At 33.5% G+C, this 25064-nt stretch overlaps 1 protein-coding gene and 2 long non-coding RNA genes across 11 annotated transcripts; 2 read left to right on the plus strand and 1 right to left on the minus strand.

The window, feature by feature from the left end:
* Positions 1–9817: 9817 nt before the first annotated feature.
* Positions 9818–10974, plus strand: LOC128194963 (uncharacterized). Its single transcript, XR_008246440.1, has 2 exons — positions 9818–10191; positions 10342–10974. It is a non-coding gene; the product is annotated as an uncharacterized LOC128194963 (long non-coding RNA).
* A 4125-nt stretch (positions 10975–15099) lies between these two features.
* LOC108327058 (uncharacterized) lies at positions 15100–18314 on the minus strand. Of its 9 annotated transcripts, XR_001832058.2 has the most exons (5): positions 17611–18305; positions 17091–17182; positions 16871–16927; positions 16667–16760; positions 15100–15988 (listed from the first exon to the last, which is right to left on the minus strand). It is a non-coding gene; the product is annotated as an uncharacterized LOC108327058 (long non-coding RNA). The 9 variants fall into 9 exon arrangements; XR_008246443.1 differs by lacking the exons at positions 16667–16760; positions 16871–16927 and having other exon boundaries at positions 17611–17782; positions 17934–18314; XR_008246445.1 differs by lacking the exon at positions 16871–16927.
* Positions 18315–19128: 814 nt separating this feature from the next.
* Positions 19129–20676, plus strand: LOC108331827 (uncharacterized). Its single transcript, XM_017566793.2, has one exon. It carries the CDS (start codon positions 19315–19317, stop codon positions 20413–20415), a length of 1101 nt encoding a protein of 366 aa, XP_017422282.1. The 5' UTR covers positions 19129–19314; the 3' UTR covers positions 20416–20676.
* The last annotated feature ends 4388 nt before the right edge of the window (positions 20677–25064 follow it).

A 25064-nucleotide genomic window follows, 5' to 3' on the forward strand; every position in this document is an offset into this window, starting at 1 on the left:
AAGCTGAACGTCTTCCAACTCCAGGACATGTGATGGATTCGCTATATACTTCCGAAGTTGAGAAACGTGGAAAACGGGGTGAAGGTTTGATAGCTGGGGCGGCAATGCAAGCTCGTACGCTACTGGTCCTATCTTCCTCAGAATCTGATACGGTCCAATGAATTTCGGAGACAGTTTCTTTGGACGAACGGCTCGTCCTACACCAGTGATTGGATTGAGTCGAAGGAACACATGATCTCCTACAGCGAACTTCAACGGTCTTCTCCTCTTATCAGCATAAGACTTCTGCCTGCTCAAAGACGTCTTCAACCTCTCCTGGATTTGCTTGACTTTCTCGGTCGTTTGCTGGATAAGCTCAGGTCCAGTTAGCACGTTATCTCCTTCCTTGAACCAACAAAGTGGCGTTCGGCATTTCCTCCCATAGAGTGCTTCAAACGGTGTCATTCCAATGCTCGCCTGGAAACTGTTGTTATACGTGAACTCCACTAGCGGCAGAACATCATCCCATGCGCCTAAGTGATCTAGGACGCACGTCCTCAGTAAATCTTCCAGCGTCTGGATGGTACGTTCAGACTGGCCGTCCGTTTGAGGATGATACGCTGAACTCATCTGCAGTCTGCTTCCCAATTCGCCTTGTAAGGATTGCCAAAACCGAGATGTGAATCTCGTGTCTCGGTCAGAAATTATGCTCGCAGGTACTCCATGCAGACGAACGATCTCCTGGACATACAACTTAGCCAAGTTGGTCATTGACATCTTCAAGTTTACGGCCAGGAAGTGGGCGCTTTTCGTTAGCCTATCCACGATCACCCAGATTGAATCATGATTCCTGACCGTGCGTGGTAGATGAGTCACGAAGTCCATGGATATGCTATCCCACTTCCATTCGGGAATTTCCAACTGTTGAAGTAAACCGCCAAGTCTTTGATACTCCGCCTTCGCTCGTTGACAGGTTAGACATGATGCCACAAAACGAGCGACATCACTCTTCATTCCAGGCCACCAAAATGATTTCCGGAGGTCTTGATACATCTTAGTCATGTCAGGGCGCATGCTAAGACGGCTGTGATGACCTTCCTCCAGAATAATTCTCTTCAGCTCGCCATCATTCGGAACACACGTCCTACCCAGATAACACAACATGTCGTCCGTTCCTGTATTAAACCCCTTAGCTTGATCCGTACCGAGCGCGCTCAAAATCTTCACCAGCTCTTCATCCTCACGTTGCTTTATTCTAATCCGATCAAACACATCGCTAGATAGTCTAAGGTTACAGCACTTGATGCTGTTCGGCTCTAACTCAAACTGTAACCTTAAGTCTCTGAAACTCTCCACTAAACTCAGCTCGCGCACCATCATGGACGACACATGCACCACTTTTCTGCTTAGAGCGTCCGCCACCACGTTCGCCTTTCCTGGATGATAGAGTAGCTCGAAATCATAATCTTTCAAGAACTCAAGCCACCTCCTATGCCTCATATTCAACTCCTTCTGATCAAAGAGGTACTTGAGACTCTTGTGATCGCTGAAAACTTGGAACATGGATCCGTACAAGAAATGCCTCCAAATCTTCAGCGCAAAAACGACCGCTGCCAACTCCAGGTCGTGCGTTGGGTAATTCCTTTCGTGAATCCTCAACTGACGAGACGCATAAGCTACCGCTCGCTTCTCTTGCATCAAAACACAACCCAGACCTTGGTGAGAAGCGTCGCAATATACCTCGAACGGTTTAGACGTGTCCGGAATGACTAACACTGGAGCGCTCGTCAATTTCATCTTCAACTCCTGAAAACTGGCCTCACAACGATCGGTCCAAGCGAACGGCTGGTCTTTACGAGTCAACTGAGTTAGCGGCGCCACTATCTTAGCAAAACCTTCAATGAAACGTCTGTAGTAGCCCGCCAGTCCAACAAAGCTACGTACCTCAGTGACCGAACGCGGACTCTCCCATTCCAGTACCGCTCGCACTTTCGCTGGATCTACCGAAATGCCTCCAGCCGACACCACATGACCCAAAAACTGAATCTCCTTCATCCAGAATTCACACTTAGACAACTTGGCATATAACTCCTTCTCCCGCAACACTCCAAGTACAAGTCTAAGATGCTCTTCATGCTCGTCTTCGGTCTTGGAATAGATGAGAATATCATCTATGAAGACGACCACAAACTTATCCAAATAAGGCCTGAATATGCGGTTCATATACTCCATGAACACGGCTGGAGCGTTCGTTACTCCAAAAGGCATCACCACATATTCATAATGCCCATAACGAGACCTGAATGCTGTCTTCTGGATGTCGTCTTCCTTAACCCTGATTTGATGATACCCGGATCTCAAATCAATCTTTGAGAACACTGCAGCCCCATGCAATTGATCCAGCAGGTCATCTATCCTTGGCAATGGGTACTTGTTCTTGATGGTCAGCTTATTCAATTGCCTGTAGTCTATACATAACCGAGAGCTGCCATCCTTCTTCCTTACCAACAGCACGGGCGCTCCCCAAGGTGATACGCTCGGCCTAATGAATTTCTTCTCTATCAACTCTTCAATTTGCTCCTTGAGTTCAGCTAACTCAGCAGGCGACATCCGATATGGCTGAACCGAGATAGGAGCCGCTGTCGTTACCAAATCAATGGTGAACTCCACTTCACGATGAGGGGGAAGTCCAGGTATCTCTTCCGGGAAGACGTCCGCAAACTCATCCACAACCGATCGTCCATTGCTGCCACTAGTGGACGATCGTCCCAAATTCGCATTCCTAACTTCTCCGTCTTCATGCGTCATAATAAGAAAACAGATGGCGCCCTCCATAATGTCTTCTTTCAGCTGGCCGAGCGTCACTGAAAGAACTTCTTCTTCTTCACCAGGGAAGATCAATTCCTTTGCTCCACAATCAATAAGGATGCGATTGGCAGCCAACCAATCCATCCCTAAAATCACCTCCAAACCTTGAAGAGGTAAGCAGATGAGGCTAACCATAAACTTACGCCCTTCCACCTCTATAGGACACTGGACGCACATAGTGGACGTCCTAACCTCACCAGCTGCTGGGGTAGACACCACCAGATCAAACTGCATCTCGCTCACTTCTAATCCCAGCTTTTCAACACACGCCTTTGAGATGAAGGAGTGCGTTGCCCCCGAATCATACAAGGCACAGCACGATCTACCAAACAGCATGCATTCACCAATTATAAGATTACCTGAGCTCGCTGCCTCAGCGCTCGTTATAGCATACACTCGCCCACTCGCTTGGGCTCGTCCTCCTCTTGGCTGATTCCTCCCAGCATTCGGCGGCCTCATCACTGCACGCCCACTCATATTGCACTCGTGATCCAAGTGCCCGTTCCTTCCGCAACGGTTGCAGTGCTTTCCTCCCACCAACTGAGGGCATGAAGACCTATAATGCGGTCCTCCACACCGAAAGCAAACTACACTTCCCTGTCCAGACTGTCCGACTGGGACTACTGCTTGAGATCCGCTCGTCTGAGAAGGCTGGTTTGGACGAGCGTAAGGAGGTCTCCTCTGGACAGTACCTCCCCTGGACATTATCGGCCCCCTACTCACTTGCTGCTGCTTCTTATGTCGCTCCGCTTCTGCCATATTCCTCTCCAAAACTTTGGCTCTCTCAACCATGGCAGGGAACGTTCGGATACACAAGCTGGAAATCAACACTTTCAGGTCACTCCGCAATCCGTTCTCAAATTTTCTACACTGCCACACTTCACTCGTGGCCATAGTATTGAATCTGACGAGGTGCTTGAACTTATTGGTGTACTCTGAAACAGACATACCCCCTGAACCAGTTGTAGAAATTCCACCTCCTTTGCAAACCGAACGCTGTCCGGGAAGTATTCTTCATAAAACTTAGTTCTAAACACTTCCCAAGTGATCGGCTGTTGCGCGTCCGTTAGAATAGCTCTCGCGCTCGTCCACCAATGACTCGCTTCTCCAGTCAACAAATATTCAGCGTACGCTAACCTATTTACATCTGGACATCGTTTGGCATTGAAGATCTTCTCTATGTCCCTTAACCACTGATCCGCTTCGTCTGGGAGGCCTTTCCCACCAAACTTAGCCGGATGGTGTTGGAGGAAACTCTCCAAGCTCCATTCAGCAGCAGGCGGGGCAGCGTTGGAAGAAGACGCCCCTGAATTATGTCTGGTTGCTGCTAAAATCTCCATCAGTTATCTTTGCGTCGTTTCAGAGTTGGCACGCGAGGCCTCCAAACTCTGCATGGCACTCTGATTCTGCTGCATCAGGGTGGCATTTTGTTCCATCAAAGTCGTGTTTTGTTGCTGCAATCGGTCAATCACCGTCTCCAACAACCTAGCGTTGTTGGACGCATCTGGTTCAGTAGGTTGAGGTGGAGGAGGGAGTCTAGGCGCCATGTATTCTCTGGACCAGAGAAAAACGAACGTTAGTTATGTTCAAGAGTTAAAAACAATAACTCATTAAACACACAATAAGCACACAGCAAAAGCACAATGCACTCATAACCTATAACGTCCTTTAAGAGAACAAAACTGCTCTGATACCACTAATGTAACATCCCAAAATATAGTAATTACCATAATCAGAATTAATTACATTAAGCTAATAAAACAGTGCAGTCTTACGAAAACCGAACGAACGTTAAAACCGAACGGCATAAAGATACAGAAATAACGAACGCTTATACAGACAAGAGTTCAGGGACGAACGGCCTTACAAAACTATAACCGAACGTCCACAAATTAAGCGTAACAAAACTAAAATACACATGCGAGCGCTCTAAGGCTCGGCTTTAACTTCCACTTCCACCAGATTAACGTCCTCCAAATTTTCTTCTTCTAGCATCTCTTCAAGTGACGCCCCTCCATCTGCTCACATCCACACGGATGATCATTGCAATGACAGGACGAACGTACATATACAAGGCGACAACACAAGGAAAAACGAAAGGGTAAGCTTAAGTAATTTAATTCATACTTCCACATACTCATTAGCATTTCAATTCAAACAAACACATAACTTCAATACACAACATCATTCAAAACATATATATATATATATATATATATATATATATATATATATATATATATATATATATATATATATATATATATATATATATATATATATATATAAATACTAGACCGACCGTCCGGACTGTATGAATCTGTGTAGTTACAAGCGTCCTTGCACCCGAGTGATGTAGTAACTGGGATACACCAAACAGCTGTCACTCGAGGTCAGTCCGTTCTTACGTCGCCCATGTTAACTTATGGACTAATGACCTCCTGCCGTTCCCACACATGACATACTTCCTCTACATGAAGATAGTATTCACGGAACATCAGGATGGACAGCGAGTCTTAACTTATCCACAGTCATACTTTACCAAATTTAATATTCAATATATATCAGAGTCGTTCCTCCATGGAACGCTCGTTCAAATACCAAAATCATAATTTCACTTCTTATAGTGTTCACACACCTTAATACTTCCTTTTATTTACATTTTCATACTATGTTCCACTTCCATATAAAGACGAGCGTTCAATCCTCTACACAACGAGGACGAACGTTAAGAGTGAGACCGAGAGATCTTCTTTTCAAAAATAATAATAAAGTTGACGCTTTGGACATGACGAACGTGACTTTTGCTAGAATCAGTTGAATGAACCGACTCTTAGCGATATAATATAAATGTTTCAGAATAATTTAGATTTAAAGACTTTAGACTAAATTCAAAAGAATGAAGATACAACAAGACGATTGTTTAGTACTCTGAGGACAATTGTTTAACAGGATCGACCGCCAGTCAATGACTTGAAAGCGAATATTCATTTACTGATAATTTGAGACGAACGCTATTTACGTACGTTCTGAAATCAAAGGTATGGACAAGCGTTCGGTATAAGACCGTACACTTCTTAGGACGAACGCTAAATATAAGACCGAGCGCTATTAGGACGAACGCTCAGTGTAAGACCGAGCGATACTTAAGACGAACGCTTGGGGTAAAACCGAGCGCTATTTAGGACGAACGCTCAGTGTAAGACCGAGCGCTACTTAAAATGTAAGGGTATAATTTGAAATCATTTAAGTTAAGGTATTCGGTATCACTATGCTGAGCCGAACGCTCGAACATAGTATTTCGAATGGGGACGCTCGTTCTAGGACAGAATTCTCTCCAAATGAAAGAATTCCACTCTAAATTATTTTCAGAGAAACCGAACGGTAAATGACCGTACGATGACAAACATATTTTATCATATGACAGGATCATTCAGATTTTTGCATCTTCATCTAAACTTAACATTTCTCATACAATTCACGATCTTATAATTTCCGATTCATCATTTAATTCACATACTATATAGAATTCACATTAATAAATCATACTATACAAACATCACCCATTATCTAAGTCATACGTATCAACCAGCGCATACCATATTCATTCATGCATAACAGTGATCGTTCAGGCATACTCGAACACAGCATACATCTCATACATTCTATTTATATCATGTTCGCACACAATCATATACGTATGAACCAAATTATTAAGCTTCCCTTACCTGGATAGCAGTGTACTCCCAAAAAGCAAGATTTAATGCTTCCTCTCACAGCGTTCTACCCTCAGGTTTCGCTCAACAATTTCCACTTAATCTAAAACACCAGAAATCAGAACGACTCAGACCTAAACCCATGCATGCAACCAGAACTAGGGTTCGCATGAAACCAAAAGACGAACGCTTAGAGATGAGGACTTACCAGTTCCGTTCCAAATTCTGTTCGGATCAGAATGATGCTCACGTTTCCAGGAACGTTTCTACGGTTCTGAAACGTGATCGGAGAAGGAAATGGTGAGTTACAGAAGAGAGAAGGTGAACTGGTTTTAGAGAGAAGTTAGAGAAAATGAAAGGTTTTGGTTTCTGAGGAAGAAGATGAGTGGTGCAGGTGAGTGGAAGTATTTTTCGAAAAAGACATTTTGTTCAATCCACGTTCGTTCGGACGAACGTCTCCCAAGCTGACACCTGCACACTCACTCTGACTTCAGAAGCTTCCAACGTGACAAGTGGCGCTCGTGCATGCAGCGTTTAGTGCGTTTTTAATGCACTGAACGTGTGGCGCGGTGCATTTATGGAAGCAGCCATGTGACTCAGCAGTGTAATCAATGACAGATTAAACAGTAATTATAATTTTAAATTTCCCAGATCTCACATGCACAAAAAGAACAAAAGATAAAATATGCTTTCAAGAAAAAATATTACTTAAAACACCTCATATTATAATTAACATTAAAATAATATAAAGTTACACATATAATTGTCCCACTTGCAGCAAACCGCATTATATATTTATATATAGATAGATATATATAAATATTTTATATTATATATTATATCTTCTATCTTTGTTAGGCGTGTACTGTGTGGCCAACACACGCAAGTCCAGTAAGTTAAATTTAACTTTATTTAAAAAAAACTATTGGACATTTCTTATCAAATTTATTTTTAAAAAATAATTAGTTTGTATAATTTTAATAGGTAATGCTGTAACAAGCATTTCCTTACACGTCATCTATTGCTGAGCCACCAATTTTTATCATGAGATATGATAAAAAAATAATTAAAAGTTGAAATAATTTGTTGAGAACATATTAATGTTTAGTATTTTAAAATTAAATATTATTCCATTTTTGAAAAAAAAATTTAAGAAATGTTTATTTATTTATTCAATTTTTCCAATTCAGAAATTTAAAAGAAAAGAGTATTTAACTTACTACACAATATTTTAGATTTTCTTTGACACCATCACATCACATATCATCGTTACGTCAAATGATGAAAGCAAATATAAAAAGAAGAAAAAATCATGAATGGACCACATGAACCCGTTTCATATATTTTATTATTATTATTATTGAACACTCACCCATTGAGACATTTCATTTACTTTCCCTTGTCTTTATCTCCAATCTTCTTTTTCTCTTTTTTAATTTCCATCATTGTTTTTCTTCCACTTGGATACATTTTTTACAACACAATCAGAATATATTTAACAACCACGTTATATTCTATTTTATCTCTAATACCAATCCAATATATATATATATATATATATATATATATATATATATATATATATATATTTTAAAAAAATTCAAATAAATTTATTTCTACTTTTTTTATCATACCATGTTTATTTACTTAAAATTTTATATTTATTATGATATTTTTCCCCTATAAAAAGTACCCTCCAAAAAAAATCAATAATTATTATTAAAGCATACTAAGAATCACTCACACAAAAAAATACTAAAATAGTGTTTTTATTATATATACAATATCAAGACTCATTTGTTCAAGATGGATAAATTTAAGGCATTCCTTATTCAAAATTTAGGGTGTTGATCTAGGTTTAACTTTTTACCAGTTAAGGTTTTAATTTATGTGATGTAAAAAAGTTTTAAATTTGTGATCTCAATTTTAGATATTTGACAAAAATATATCATTTTGAACTAAATTTATTATACGTGATAATTTACTTGAGTAAAAACAATTAATGAATTAAATATACAATTTAATATTTGATATGTATTTTTTTTGGGACAAAGTATATATGTATTTATATATATTGAAGCAGATAGGGTTCTCCAATTTGTGTACAACAAGATATTTACAGTGTTTCTCTAACATTAGGACCTCATAATATATAAGATAAGATTTATACATTTAAAAAACACAATATCGATATCCTATGCCCTTATGCCCTTCGCTTTGCTTCATTTTTCATTGTCCATTTGTTTCATGTGTTGTAGTGCCTCCCAGAGTTTCTTAACTCTTTGTATTTTTTTTTTATGTTTCTTAACATTAGAAAAAAAAAATGTAGAATAAAAGTAATGTTGGTATAAAGAATTTTAACAAGCAAGTCCTTCATGTAAACGAGAGGGAATTATCAAAATATATAACGAAAAATTTAATTTTATCATGTGTCTAACAATATTTTTTAGATATATCATAATATCTTAATAATATTTAATCAAAAGTAAAAGTAAATCATGATTTCATATTCATTTTGACTAATTTTGTTCACATGTATAGTGAAAACACAATACCATATCCCATCCGAAACTTTGAAGACACAAAATATAAATATATTTCATCAAGAGTGTGTTTTGATTATTTTTTTTTTTGGTAAAAAGTAAACATAACAAAATGAAGAAAAAACAAAAATAACTTGTGTTGAGGGATACATGTGTCAATAGAATTCTGGTTACTTCTTTCTGCACCTTCTTGTTTTTTGTCTTGCATCCCAGTAAAAGTGATACTTTCCACATTATTTCTCATTAAAAATATAATAAAAATTTATACATCTTATTTTTAATATTTTTTAATTGAATGTTTAAAAAAATAGTTCTGAATCTTAAAAGTACATTATGTACACTCAATTCATAATAAAAAGAATTCCAAACAATTGTACCAGAATATATTTTCAGATTCAATATCTTTCATAATAATGTATAAAAAAAGTATTTTTCAAAATAATTTCTGAAATAAAATTAAAACTTTTACATTAACTTAAAATAAAATTAATTTAAAATATATAAATGGATGTGATTTTAAATTAAATTTAAAACGTAAATTTCAAGTTAAGTTTAGTGGACAAACATCATTTTATAACAGTTTTGAAAAATTGAATTAAATTTAGAAAGAGGATCTAAAAGGAAAACAATAGAAGATTCTGGAAAGTGTTGGAGAATGATAAACATATTGTGTTTTATGGGACTGCGGGAAGAAAGACTTATAATTTTATGGGGTGTTGCTCCCTCTATCACCACTCTTTTTCCCTTCATTTTTTTCACAAAATTTTTAATGATAAAATTACCTTTTAATCTTGAATCATTTTACTTTTAATCTTAAATCATTTTTCACTTTCACTCTCGCGTACCCCTACCCCCCAACTCTCTCTCACTCTTTCTCTCTTTGAGATTCGTTTCTTCCCACCTCCGTCTCACTCTCTTCTCTCTTTCGGTGATATCCGTTTCTTCTCACCCCAACTCTCCCTTGCTCTCCGTTCGTGGTGGTGTAGCTGTTCGTATTGTTCGTGGTGCGGAGGTGTGGCGGTGGGTATGGTGGTGGTTCGTTGGTAGTGACTGGTGCGTGCAGATCTTCGTTGGTCTACCCTCAGGTTTGTTTTCTTTACTCTGTAGTATGCATACATTTATTACATATACCATCATTGACTTTTATATCAGTACAAAGGTAAAATATTTCTCTTCCCAGTTCAAAGCTAAGCTATCAATTTCCAAACCTTTCCTAACCAGAGTATATGACCCAGCAATATCAATTAGGTGTCCAATCAAGCTATTCACAAAAGTTTCCTCTCCAACGAGTTCTTCGGTGAAGTGAAGGACGCGTGCGGCAAGGATCTCGCGCACTTCGTCGTTGCGTTCGACAACTGTTGCAGAGCTCGTCCTGAGTGGCGGCGAGGCCCGCGGGTGCCAGCGAGGCATTGGTTGTCGGCGATGAAGATCTGGAGCTTGTGATGACATCGACACTTTCCTCAATGGGAGAAGCATTGCAGAGTTTATAATCAAAGCTGTGAACTTTTGAGCACTTATAAAATATGAGAATACTGCATTAAAGGCTAATTGTGGTGCACAAATCAGTGAGTATGTATAAGCCGGGAGGTACAACAGTCCAGTGGAGTACATCTCCTAGACTAAAATATATTAAAATAATAACTTTGATGGGAGGTGAAACAAAAGTGAAGGCCTCTAAGGAGTGAGTATTCCCATTGCGTGCGTTGCAAAGGAGATGGAGGGAGAAGTGAGAGTGGAGGGAGAAGTGAGAGTGAGGAATGATTTAAGATTAAAAGTAAAATGGTTAAAAATTAAAGGATAATTTTATCATTAAAAATTTTGTAGGGAGGTAGAGGAAGAAAGGATGGTGGTGGAGGGAGCAACACCCATTTTATGGGCCAAAGGTAAGAAAGTCCATAAATGATAAAGAGCATGTTAGTTCCAGGTATGCCTTTAATACGAAATTGTTTTATACACCCCCAGAATTTGTTTCTTACACTACAGTTATAAAGTCTGTATGTAAAAGTTTTTAAACTACCTATTATAATAATATTTAAATAAAATATATTTAAGAGTTAGAGTTTAAAAATAATTTATGAAATGGTAATCTGAAAGAAATTTTAAAATATTCAAAACAAATTTAGAAACACCTCATAACAGAATTTATTATTATAAAATAATTTTCAAATTTATTTTAGATATACTCTGTTGGAATATGTAAATATTAAAACATTATAAAAAGACCTTCTTTTTTTTTAGTTTTCCCGCGACACATTACATTTTTCTTTGTGGAATATAGGTGACATGGTTAGGGTCAACCCATGATTTTTTTTAGAATTTTTTTATATTTTAAATAAAAGAAAAAGTATAATTAATTCTAATTTATTGTAAGTTTAAGTGTTATAATTTTTAAAAATGATTCAATTATATTTGATAGACCAAAATTACCTAATTATATTTTTTATTATATAAAATAAATATTTAATTTTCGTACTTAAAATTCTATAAATAATCTTGTTTGAATATATAAACTATATATTGAATTTAAATTATGATATAATATTTCGTATTCTTTAGAATTTATAATCTTTCACAACAGTTTCATTTTTTCACTTGCTTCACACCTATAATAATTCAGATTTCTTCTGCCAAAAATTAAACAAATAATTAATTTGGTCCAAAATACAAACAATAAAAAGATAACGTAAAAAAATAGAAATTGAAAGAAAACTCATGTTGGAAGGCAAAAGAATAGAAAACTTCAATAATTTAAGTGACTACTAATTAAATTCTTTCAATTTATTTTATACTTTGCAAAAAAAAATTGTCATAAGAATTATCTTATATCATTAACAAAACAAATAAAGAAAAGCATTTCTACAAGTCAAATTAAGACTAGAAATCATCAAATTCATATTAGAGATCTTTATTTGAATTACAACTTATCATTTACTATATAAAAAAAATGTATTCATAGAAAATAATTATATCTATCATCCATGAAACTCGTATTGCAATGAATATAAATAATTTTTACTAATTTTATAAATTTTTTTTGTTATAAATAATTATTTTAGTTTATCAAGATAAGTTTTAGAAATAATTAAATAAATAATAACATTTAATTTACAAAATATTATCAACAATGAAATCAATAAGATAATTATTTTAATTAAAATATATATTTAATAAAATAATAACGTTTAAGCTAATTTTAATTTATGGAAAACAATTATTTTTACTTCTCTATTTTATAAGTATTTATTTATATATATATATATATATATATGGGTTTGCTAACGCGCGTACGCCTGTTTTTCAGTTGGTACATTTTAGCAATGTGTACCGTGTTTTAGTAGACAAAAATATCCTTATATATCATGGATTCTAAATTTTAAGGTTAAGGGTATTTTAATAATTTTCATTCTCAAAACTAAAAAAAAAAAAGAAACCCCCAAACCCTTATTCACCTCTCTCATTCCTCTCAACCCTTTCTCTTTCATCTTTCTCACTCTAATCTTTTCTCTGTCATCCCTACTGTAGCCCCAATTGAAAAAATCAGAAACAATTGTCGTTAAACAATCTTACAAAAAAATGATTTTATAATGAGTTTTCATCTTATAATTTTTGTCTTATCTAATTTTATCCAATTTTCACAAGCATAAAGGAATTGGTAATTGACCTAGAAAAAATCAGAAATATTCGCTGTTAAACAATTTCTTACAAAAAATGATTTTATAATGATTTTTTATTTTATAATTTTTGTCTTATCTAATTTTATGTAATTTTCACAAGCATAATGACATCAAAGGAATTGACAATTGGCCTGGAAAAAATCAGAAACACTCTTTGTTAAACAATTTCTTACAAAAAATGACTTTATAATGAGTTTTCATTTTATAATTTTTGTCGTATATAATTTTATCTAATTTTCACAAGCATAATGACATTCGAAAGAATTGGTAATTGGCCTGGAGGGTTTTTTTAGAGATGATGATTCAACATATGCAGATGATGAAATTAGAGAGGTTAATGAAGATGGTGAAATTGAAGAGATCTTGAATGAACCTTTGCCTGAAGGTGAATATGTCAATGACTCAACTCTTTACAAAGACAAATTGTTTAAAGGCAAGTGTTTCTGATTTTTTCAATTGAGGCTACAGTAGGATGACAGAGAAAAGGTTGGAGTGAGAGAGATGAAAGAGAAAGGATTGAGAGGAATGAGAGAGGTGAGTAAGGATTTGGGTTTCTTTTTTTTTTTTTTTAAGTTTTGAGAATGAAAATTATTAAAATACCCTTAACCTTAAAACTTAGAATCCATGATATATAAGGGTATTTTTGTCTACTAAAATCCGGTATACATTGCTAAAATGTACCAACTGAAAAACAGGCGTACGCGCGTTAGCAAACCCCATATATATATATATATATATATATATATATATATATATATATATATATATATATATATATATATATATAAGAATTCACATTAGTCAAAGAACATACCACAAATAGAACATGTTGTATGAGTAGTTTAGAAATAAGTAAAAATATAAGAATAAATTGAAAATTATTAATGAAAAACTGATAGATATTAAATGAATTTTTTATAACTAAATTCTGAACTTGACTTATAAGATTAAAATGTAAATTTTCAATATTAATTTTTTATATTAGCAAGTTTAATTTACATAAAATCTCATTTTTTATCTTTCTAATGCGGTTATTTGACCAATTTGATTCATAAATATTTAACATATATAATATATATGAGAGAGATAGCAAAATTACAATAAATTATGTATATGTAAATTATATTGTTTCTAAAATTTAATTAAAATTTTACACTAAACCCACTTTAACCCTGATCCAAACCCACTTGAGAGAGGGTTTGCAGGTTGGAGTTTTTTTCTGACCTCCTACTTGAGAGACTTCTTAAAATAGGATTTTTTCAATAATGGATTGGCACTAGGCAGGAGCTATGGGTTAAATTGGCACCGCATTCCAAAGTAGTTAAAAAATAATTTTACACCATTGTGTTGCAGAGTATAGTTTTACGTTCATCTCTCTATTGATATCTCAACCATAATTTTACAACCGAGTTCATAAAACAATCAAAAAATAAATACTAGACAGAAATCTTCCATAACAACCACGTTTTTCATGCAATATCACCGCACATATGATATATACTACAACAACAAGTCAACTTAGACATATGCATGTTTGCTTCTGTTTTTGTAACCAAAGTACGTGCAACTTCTCGTGATACATTGAATTTGACTAATGCACTTAAGTTAATATTCATAATCATTTATGCTAGAACAAATAATACAAAATACCTTTAATACACGTATTCATAGATATGCATTTACGTTTATTCTTTTATAATTTTAAGAATCTACAATGCATACAAATATATTCTTACCGTATTACAAAATAAGATAAACTTATTCTGTCTCATAGTTTGAAAGATATGTATTGGAAAAAAAAATGAAAATTAGAATTAATATCAAAGAGATAATTCAGAGCTAGAGAGGACGATTATATAATATTAAGTAATGTAAATTACAGTTAAACTAACTACTTAAATAAACTAATTAAGATGTAAATTCACTAGTGGAAAAATGACTTTTTATAACGTACAACGTAGCAGAAATTTACGTTATAATATGTTCTACATATTATAACGTAGTTTCTTAAGTACGTTATAATATGCGCATACTATTATAACAAATTTTCATTTGTATGTTATAATAGGGTGAAAGGTATTATAACGTAGAAATTTTTGTACGTTATAATATGTTATATATTATTACGTATATATTATTGTACATTATAATATGTGATCAATGTATCCTAACGTACTAAGCAATGTACGTTATAATATATGTTTTTATTTTAAAAAAAAAATTATTATTAAATTTGACATCCAATAAAATTATAATAATATTCCTGTATTATGATATCATCCAATCAATTTATAATCAATAGAGCTTTAAATAAACAAATTTAATGAAACTAACAAAATAGAATTTATTTCAAATATTAAATAGTCTAATATTTAATACATCATTTATACATGAAGCTATATATTAAATCTAAATATTACATTAATGTACATACACTATTTAATTGTAACCGTTTCTACTACCACTTAAAATAAAAGAAGCCCAGTTACTTCTAATGTCTTCAATGTCTGCAGCAGCATCATGGGAGATGAATCATTAAAGATGGAATACTCCCACAACCTTGAATGAGCTTCCAAAGACCTATACAAAATTTAAACATCCAAAGACCTATACAAAATTTAAACATCCATGTGCCATAACCCATAAGCATAAAATAAACAAAGCAACCAAGAACCTTATCAAATATCTTTATATCCCAATTCTGTCTGTGAAATGTCAAGAAAACGTATTATTTCTAATTCCATGTTGTCAAGAAATAACTTACCTTTGACTTTCTTTCACCATCTTGTCATTTCCTGGGACTAACTACATGTCCAAAAACCTCATAATGGCAACCAGTTGAAAGTTGGGCATGTTGTTGACTAACACTTTTTATAGCAAGCTTGTGTTAGCAATAAATTCTAACAGCTTGTTGCAAGGACCATCAGAAACATTCCTTTGTTTAGGGACAATTATTGGATTAAAGGATGAGAAAATGCCTGTAAGGATTTTAATCCTAAAATTATCCAAGTTATCAAGAAAACTCTACAACTCCTTCAAACCTTAAGCAGAGAAGCTCCAGTGCACTCTAGACCGAGGGGCCACCAAGTTGGGAGGAGGTTGCTGCTGGAAGCAAATCACAACTGACAAATTGTCTCCACTCTTTCTCTTTGAAGCCTCATCAACCAAATCCTTACTGCACAAGCTTCGGTCATTATGGTCCTGGAGCCTATTGTATAAGAAAAACACATATTATCTGGTATATATAATGTTTTTTTGGAAATAGAAAAAGGTTATATTTCAAAACAAACAATGACGAAGAATGGGGTTCTGGGCTTTATATAGTTGGAGACCAAAGTCATTGATAAATTAAAACATTACTGTAAAAAAGTAATTGAATAAAATTATTATTCTTTACTGAACGTTCTAATGGAATGGCCCACATGAAAATGGTTTAGAAACTAGTAATTACTACCTAGTATGCAATTCATGTCTTGAATGACTATTAGTATAAATTATTATTTATTTTTGGTAGTAATGAATTATATCCTGTCACACCATAAGAGAAAATAAATTTTCAAATTAAGTATTTATAAGTCACAATTTTATAATATAATAATGCGTGATATAATAACAAAAATAGCAAAAATTTATAAAGTAGTTAAAGTTATTAACATCAGAATCAAATTAGTATTTATCAGAGGAGCAAATTGTCATTTTAATATTCATTAAAATAAAAATTGCAAGAGTTTATTAACACCAGAACCCCATTTATTTATCCTTCTATTAGACCAAAAATAAATACAATCATACCTTATCCAATTATACCAGATATACAATCATACCTTATCCAATTATACCAAATATACAATCATACTAACCTTGTTTCACTTTGAGGCATACTAACCTTGTTTCACTTTGAGGCACTACTGTTAAATTCAGGTTTACTTTAAATGTCTGAACTATGTGTTGTTTACAAATAAAAAGTTGTATACCCATAACTGCAAGCAGACAAAGTTAAGTATCAAGTGCTATAGATCACTAAACTATAACTTGTTTCAGGATGTTTGGATCATCTGCCTAATTAGAAAATTAACGTGTCCATTCCCACCTATCTTATGAGTGCAGATATAAGTTGCATCTTCGCACCACTTCATACATCTCCAACCTCATGTGGAAATGTTGTTTATTATTATCACATATAATGATCACATTAAATAGTAACGCTAGTGATATAAAAATGGAAGCAGAGACAACAAATATACATGATGAGAACAAAACTAAAGGGATACAATTTGGTAAGAGAAGAATAAGATTCCATGGTTGTGTACCTTAACAAATAGAGAGGAAGGAGAAGCCAAAAAGAGACTAAGCACGGAGGAAGGAGAACCCGAAAGGTCCATGCCATGTTCGGTGCAGCTACCTATTCCCATGCCAAGCAGAGTGTTGAAAGAACCAACATCAGAGTGAAGTTATACAAGCCATAAAGTTCTCTTATGAGGATGTCTTAGAACTAATAATGTAATGTATACAAAAAACTTAAACATGATAAGCAAGATGAAATTAAAAAATGATTTGTTTTACATAAAAGTTTATCTGAACCATGTAATACTCCTATTAAAAAGAACAAGATTGTTGAAATGCATCACATAACCATGCGTACTGATTATGCAGGAATATAACAAGAATGATTTAGAGACAGTGGCAATGATTGTAAACATCCAAGAACTAAATTAAATGTCAACTAGATGGCATATGTTATAGTCAAAGTTTTCTCTCAAGCATACTACACCTACACTTACAAATGAATCTTAATCCTTAAAAAGAAGAAAATTAAAGGAACTCAATTACCCAAGTTATCAAGGAAACTCTGTAATTCCTTCAAACCATAAGTAGAGAAGCTCCGGTGCACTCTAGAGCGAGGGGCCTCTGTAAAATTCTTTAAGCTCATTCTGCCTCTTAAACATCAAATGTTTCATCTTACTGACTTTGCAACATTTAATCGTTGGACCTCACCTTCAACCTGCAAATATATATATGATCAAACCACAAATACTTAAGTATTGAAGTGAACATCTGTATTCTAAGTTCAAATCAACAAAAGGGGTGAAACGCAGCGGAATGATATGAATCCAAGAGCAAATGAACCAAAACTGTAAATGAAGCAAGGATACCCTAAATCGAACGGTGAAAGAACCTTAAAACACTAGGTTAACCGATTAAACGGTGAAAAGTGTTTAATCGAAGCAAAAGAGGATTTAAACGGTTAAAATCAAAGAAAAAGATGAAAGATGAGGGAAACCCTAGCGGAGGCCATAGATCGAAGAACTCATCGGTGAAGATGGTGTTTCTAAGGCCGAAATAGCTTAAATAAGGTAGAAATGTGAGGAGAAAAGGTGGATATGTGAAGAACTGTGGTTGTTGTAGGAGAGAGAACTCGAGGTATGGTTTGATGGCGATGTTTCGCGAGAATGAGAGAAGCAACAGGTGCAAGCACTGATGCAAGCACAATGAAATCTAGCGAGAGGCATATGGGAAATGAGAGAGTAAGAGATATTATAACTGATTTCTAAAACTCTGTTATAATACATTAATAATAGGTTTTGAATTTATTTACAAGTTTGCCACCGCTTTTTATATTATATCTGATTTTCAAAACTATGTTATAATATGTCTTAAATTTATTTACAAGTTTGCCATCGCATTTCATATTATAACTGATTTTCAAAACTACGTTATAATATGTCTTAAACTTATTTACAAGTTTGCCACCGCGTTTTATACTATAACTGATTTAAAAAAATACTTTATAATATCTCCCTATTATGATGGATAATTTTTGTCCGTTATAATAGGCTTGTTATAAAATGTCATTTTTCCATTAGTGATTAAACATTGAGTTAAATAATATACTATTTTGGATAAAAGAGTAAAACATTAAGTTTCTATTATTACTAATACTATTTATGGTTATAGTGTTGTGAAATAATTAAAATAGCTCATTATCGTAATTTTTTTTGGAGACAATAAACTTGACATTTTAAAAACATATTGTTTTATTTAAAAAAAAAATATCTAAATGACAATAAAAGTAAGATCTGGCCAAATGCCTTCATTTAGTTAAGTGGAATGGGTAAAGGAGTAAAATAAACGCGTCTATAATTTTGTAGGTTGACTATAGTATAATTTTTTTAAAACACTGCAATTATAAATAATATTATGGTATGAAAATTTAATATTTTGCTCTGCTATAAAAAGTATTATTAAATATGAACTAATAATTACTTAATACATTATGTAAGAAAAATGACGTAAAATAAAATACCTAGAATTATTTAGAAAATTTGATGCATTAGAAATGATTTAAGAATTGTTTGATCGAAAAAAAAAAGTGTGGGGGAGAAGGTGATTGGTTAGAGTAGTTGAGAAGAAGAAAAGGAAGAGTAGCCAAACGCCACGCAATGCAGAAACTTTGCATCTTCATTTTGATAGTGCAGTATAAAATGGGTGGAAGAAAACTGATTGGGATCAGTGAGAAATTGGAATCAGAGATCGATGGAAGAGAGAGAGAAAGCGCCACAAATCCTGCAAGTGCTGGAAGCTCTCAAACAAGCCACGCGCCAAATCCAAGGACACCACACCTCCGATTCTCCGGCGGTGAAGGCGCTTCTCGAGTTTCAAACCATTCTCTCATCGTCAGACCCCAAACTCTACGCGCTTTCGGAGTACCTTAATCGCCTCAAAACCCTCGTCCACTCTCTCAACAACTCCAAGGGCCTCCGATCGTTCCTCACTCGCCCCCTCTCCACGCACTCCCTCTCTCGGCTCGCCGTCTCCATCGAGTCCGAAATCCAAGCGTGGATCGACCGCGAAACGCTCCTCACCCTCTCCACTTCGCTACGGAACCCTGGTGATGGTATTAGCGAGTTGGTCGCGCTGTTGACTCAGTTTCGGGACCGAATCTCCCAGGGATTTAATCGCGAGTTGCAGGACTTGGTTCTCAAACTCAAGCTATTCTACTCGTTGGAAACAGTTCTCCTGGATGAAAAGTGTGCGGACCGGGTTCGCGAGCAGGCCGGTCTTGCCGTCGCGGCGCTGATCCGGTTCAATAAAGACGTGTTCGTGGGTCAGGTTATGATGGGCCCAACCGTGCGGGCTTTGGTGTCGATGGGCTCTGTTCACTCGGTAGAGGTGTTGTGCTCGCTGATCAGGTCTATTAGGTCTCCTCTGGTGGACGAGATCGAATCGAACGGCGAGATTCCGAGGGTGATAGCGCTGTTGAATTCCCGCGATTTGCAGCTGCAGGTGCTGGCGTTGGAGTGTGTGTTGGAGATTGGGTACTTCGGACGCAAGGAAGCGGTGGAGGCTATGGTGAAGGAGGGGTTGGTGGAGAAGCTGGTAGAGTTGCAGAGGTCGGAGAACGGTGGCGATTTGATTGAGATTGGGAAAGAAAGAGTTTGTGGGGTTTTGGAAAGACGCCCTTTTGCGAGCTGCGTAGCAAAGTTTGCGGTGCAGTTGGAGGTTGGGGAAGGGCTGCGGCAGAGAGAGAAGAGGGCAGTTAAACCGGAGATTTTGGTGAGAGTCAGAGAAGCTTCTCTTTCTGATGCCGAAGCTGCCACCATTGCTGCTGAAGTTTTGTGGGGTTCTTCGCCATAGATTATTTTCTGCAAACAAGACGGAGAATGAAGTAGGGAAGTTCTTCTTTCCAATATCTAAAGCTGCTACTGTATATTCTGAACTCACCCAACAATTTCATTGTAGTTACTTAGTTATGGTTGAGTTGAGTTTGGTAGTTGTGTATGTAAAGATTGGGATTTTAGGAACGGGAAGTTCAATTCAGCTCATAAATTGTGCTATTATCGAATTTTTTTTCTCAGTCAGGGAATGAATAACAAATCAATTCTCATTGTTATGTTATGCAAGTTCTAATCATATTAGTATTTGTTCAGCTGATTGGATTATTGAATTTTAAAGTAATTAATGGTGAGTTTGAAACCTTGAAAATGCAATGTTATTTATTTGGTCCAGGTTTTATCTGAATGATAAAAATGGATTGAATGTGAAGAAGGTAGTGAGGTGCGTTGGTGGCTGAGGAATCTGAGAGGAATCTGAAGGGAATCGTTCATGGCATATGCTTCTTCAAATAATCAGCATTTTTTTTATTCATCCATTCTTCATTTTTTTTACTCTCTCAAATGCTTTCAATCTATGACAGTATTCAGTGAGAAACTTGGAATATGTTTTCATACATTTTTTAAGTAAAGTAAAACTTTTAAACATATGATAAAGTTGGTTTTAATTTAAGAAAAAATATTTCACTTTTTTAATAGGTTTTTATGGAAAAATTTACTAAGCATAACCTTAAGATACTCTCTAATGCAAATGTTGTTCATTGGTTATCCGTTTTTCCCGCTTCTTAAGGATGTTATTAAACTCCCATGTCTGCACATGCTATGCAGTCCATAATAAGACAAAGACCAACTGTTTTCTGCAATTTTTTAGTACGGAGAAATCTAGTCCATGAAAATACATTACTTTTCCTCCAAGAATGAAAGGAATTTAAAAATAAAAATTAAATTGCGACACATCACTTATATTGGTGCAATATTTAAGAATTATAATAAAAGCATATAACGACTTACATCATTAAATTGTATCTGTCAATGCATCAACACTGTGGTTGGATGTGAATGTGATGCTTTTATTAAAAAAATTGTGGAGGTTAGATGGTTTGAGAAGACTCTTGGGTGATGTGATGCAATTTCTTATTAGATGATAAGATTATGATATTAGGCTAAGGCATTTATAATATTATATAACTTTTAGATTTTTGTCTTTTCAAAATAAAATAAATTTTTTAATATTTAAATTAGAATAAAGATAGGAACTAGACGGAGATAAATTACAAAACCTGATGTGTTAAAGAATGTAATGGATGTTTTTAGAGAATTATTTGAAGAAACACAATACTTTTAGATTGATGCATATAAAAAATTGAAACTAATTTCAACTTAAAATGTTATAAAAACAAATTTATGACTAATTATAAATACTTGACGATAAATACTTATATTAGTAAGTAGGAGTAATTACAATAGATCAATATTCAGAGACAATTTTTGTTTTTATAGGAGTCAAAGCTCCATGTTGCGTGTAGAAAGTGGCGCCATAGAAGGAAATCTCTACGGAAATACTAATCCTTATATTTGATTAAAAAATTAAAGTAAAAGAAAATACGACAAAACGAGTTGATTTCATAAACTGATGACTAATATTTGATCGTTTTTACCTGGAAATTAATGACTTTGTTGCACTTTCAAAATCAGTAACAGAGAAAATGTTTTGGTTGATTGGGTTTGATACTAAGGACGTGATATTTGGTTGGTTACGTCATTGATGAGCAAACAAGAATACCAAAAAAAATGATAACCCAAGTCTTACAAACTAGGACAAGAGCTAAAGAGTTCAAAGTCACTTCAGAATAGGACCATTTTAGAGTGCAAAAAGTGTTAGGTTAATGAGTACAACCATACATGAAATTAATACCATTTTTTATTAAAAACTTTAAAACAATAAATTAATAAGTTTTTCATTTTTATATAATACTCTATTTCTTTATTTCTATTTAATGTACAACTTAAACTTATTTTTTTTCAACAAAAAGTACACTTTTCACCGCTTAATATAATTTTAGAAGTTCATATCCCAATAAAAAAGAATAATTGTGAAAAATTTTAACAAAAAAAATGGAGTGAGAATTTAATTTCAAAATTATATATTCTGATTTATGATGCGTAATAACTCAAACTATGTTTTTTTTTGTTATTGATATTTTTAAATTATTAAAATTTAATTTAAAAAATAAAAGGAAAATAGGATAAATTATAATATATTATTCCTTATATAGTTTAAATGATCCACTTATTAAAAAATACCATAAAGTAATGCGTATATTCATTACGTTTCTCAAACTCCGAAGAATAACGTGTATAAAATGCTTTCAGAATTCAAAGGCTTTATTCTACCGTATATGATAGAATTTTAGATTTCTGAAAAAAAGGTTTTTAAAATTATAGTAGTATAGTATGAAATATTGACCGAGCGGTTATTGAATAAAGGTCGATCGGTTTATCTGCTATTGGTCAACCTCGTCAAATGGTTTAAGTTGTAATTGGGTCTATAGTGCTAATAAGCTACTTCAAATGGTAATTGGATCAGCGCTTAAATTGTTACTGGGCCAGTAGTCCAGTGGATGATAAAATAATGAGGGTTATTTCCTACACCACCACACATTGCTCCATGCACCACCACACTTTTTTTAAATTTCAAACCTATCTTTTATATTTTAAAATATCCTACATCTCCTCCTTTTTTTTTGAACGAACGTTGAAGAAAAAATTCTTCAACGGATGTGCCACATCCGTTTAGTTTTTTTTTTTTTAAGTTTTTTTAAGTTTTTATATTAATATATAAATATTATTTATTTTTTTTTTAAATTATTATTTAATTATTTATAAATTAATTTTATTTTATTTAATAAAATAATTATTATTAATTTAATTTATGTATTATTATTTTAAATAATAATTAAAATACTTTTTAAAAATTTATTAAAACGTATACGGATGTGGTAACATCCATGATTTTTTTTCTTTTTAATGTTTTTAGTTTTTTATTTTATTATATTTTAAATTAATATATAAATATTATTTAATTTTTTTAAAATTATTATTTAAATAATAAAATAGTTTTTAAAAATTTATTAAAACAGATGTGACAACATCCATAAAGTTTTTTCTTTCTAAATTTTTAGTTTTTAATTTATTATATTTGAAATTAATATATAAATATTATTTAATTAATTTAAAATTATTACTTAATTATTTATGAATTAATTTTATTTTATTTAATAAAATAATAATAATTAATTTAATTTATATATTATTATTTAAATAATAATCAAAATAATTTTAAATTTTTTATTAAAACGGATGTGGCAATTTGTTAACGGATGTTGCCACATCCGTTGAAGATTTTTTTTTAAAATAAAAACAATAAATTAAAATATAAAATATGTAAACGGACGGATGTCAACATCTGTTGAAGGTGAAACGGATGTTGGCATCCGTTTTAGAGAAGGGTAAAATTGGTATGGGGTGGTGCAGAGAGCATTGGGTGGTGGTGGAGGGAGCAACTGCCTAAAATAATGGGTGTTGCTCCTTCCACCACCACAACCACAAGTGCTTCTGCACCTCCCCACTATTTTCTTTTATTCCAAAATACTCTACACCTCCTCACTATTTTCTTTTATTCCAAAAATACCCTACACCTCCTTACTATCCTGAACAATATTAGTACTTCTACCACTTCCATTTTATAAACTTAAAAGTTAGATGCAAATACAAAATAATAAACATAATAATATTAATAGTAAATAATATATTATTATTATTATATACTAACTTTATAATGACGAAATAACTAAATAAATTCCAAATCTTTAACAAATAACTTTTCTTTTATATTTTAAGTATTTAATAATATTTTTATATTATTTATCTAATAAATTAAATACTTTATTCAAGTTATTTGAGTCAAACATGTCGGTAAGTTAAAACATAATATAATGCTAAAAATTATAGATATTAAATGTAAAAAAAAACACATATATATAAACATTTTTCTAGAAACTTAGAACAAAATTTTACCATTTATTAAGTAATTTGAAGAAAAAAAATATTGAATAGTGAAAATAAGATTGAATCAAACTTATTTAAGGGAAAGTGTAAATAAATTTTTGCAATATATCACAAGTTTAAATTTGAGCCATGTGAATGCTACATTAATGTGGAGAGAGAAAGAAAAATATTGTTGAATATAATGGGGAGATGTAGGGTATTTTTGGAATAAAAGAAAATAGTGGGGAAGTGTAAAGTATTTTTGGAATAAAAGAAAATAGTGAGGATGTGCAGGAGCACTTGGGGTGGTGGAGGGAGCAACACCCTGAAATAATTAAAGATATGTGGTTAAAGATATTTGATACACCAAATCCAAAATATTTGGTTGAAGATATTGATAAAACCGTTTTTGGGTAACCAAATCTCCAGGTAATGTCGTTTTTATTTGATCTGTGAAACAGTTATAAATACATTGACAGGGCCAAAAACCAGGTACGTTACACTTATGTTTTACTTACACTTGATTTATTTTCCAATACTCTCAAATACTCAAATAGTGTCAACCATTCACTGAGTATTTGATTAAAGAGCTAAAGCTCCTCAACAATACGCCTAACTTGAGCGTCA

Source organism: Vigna angularis, chromosome 1 (genome assembly GCF_016808095.1).
Source record: "Vigna angularis cultivar LongXiaoDou No.4 chromosome 1, ASM1680809v1, whole genome shotgun sequence".
NCBI lineage: Eukaryota > Viridiplantae > Streptophyta > Magnoliopsida > Fabales > Fabaceae > Vigna > Vigna angularis.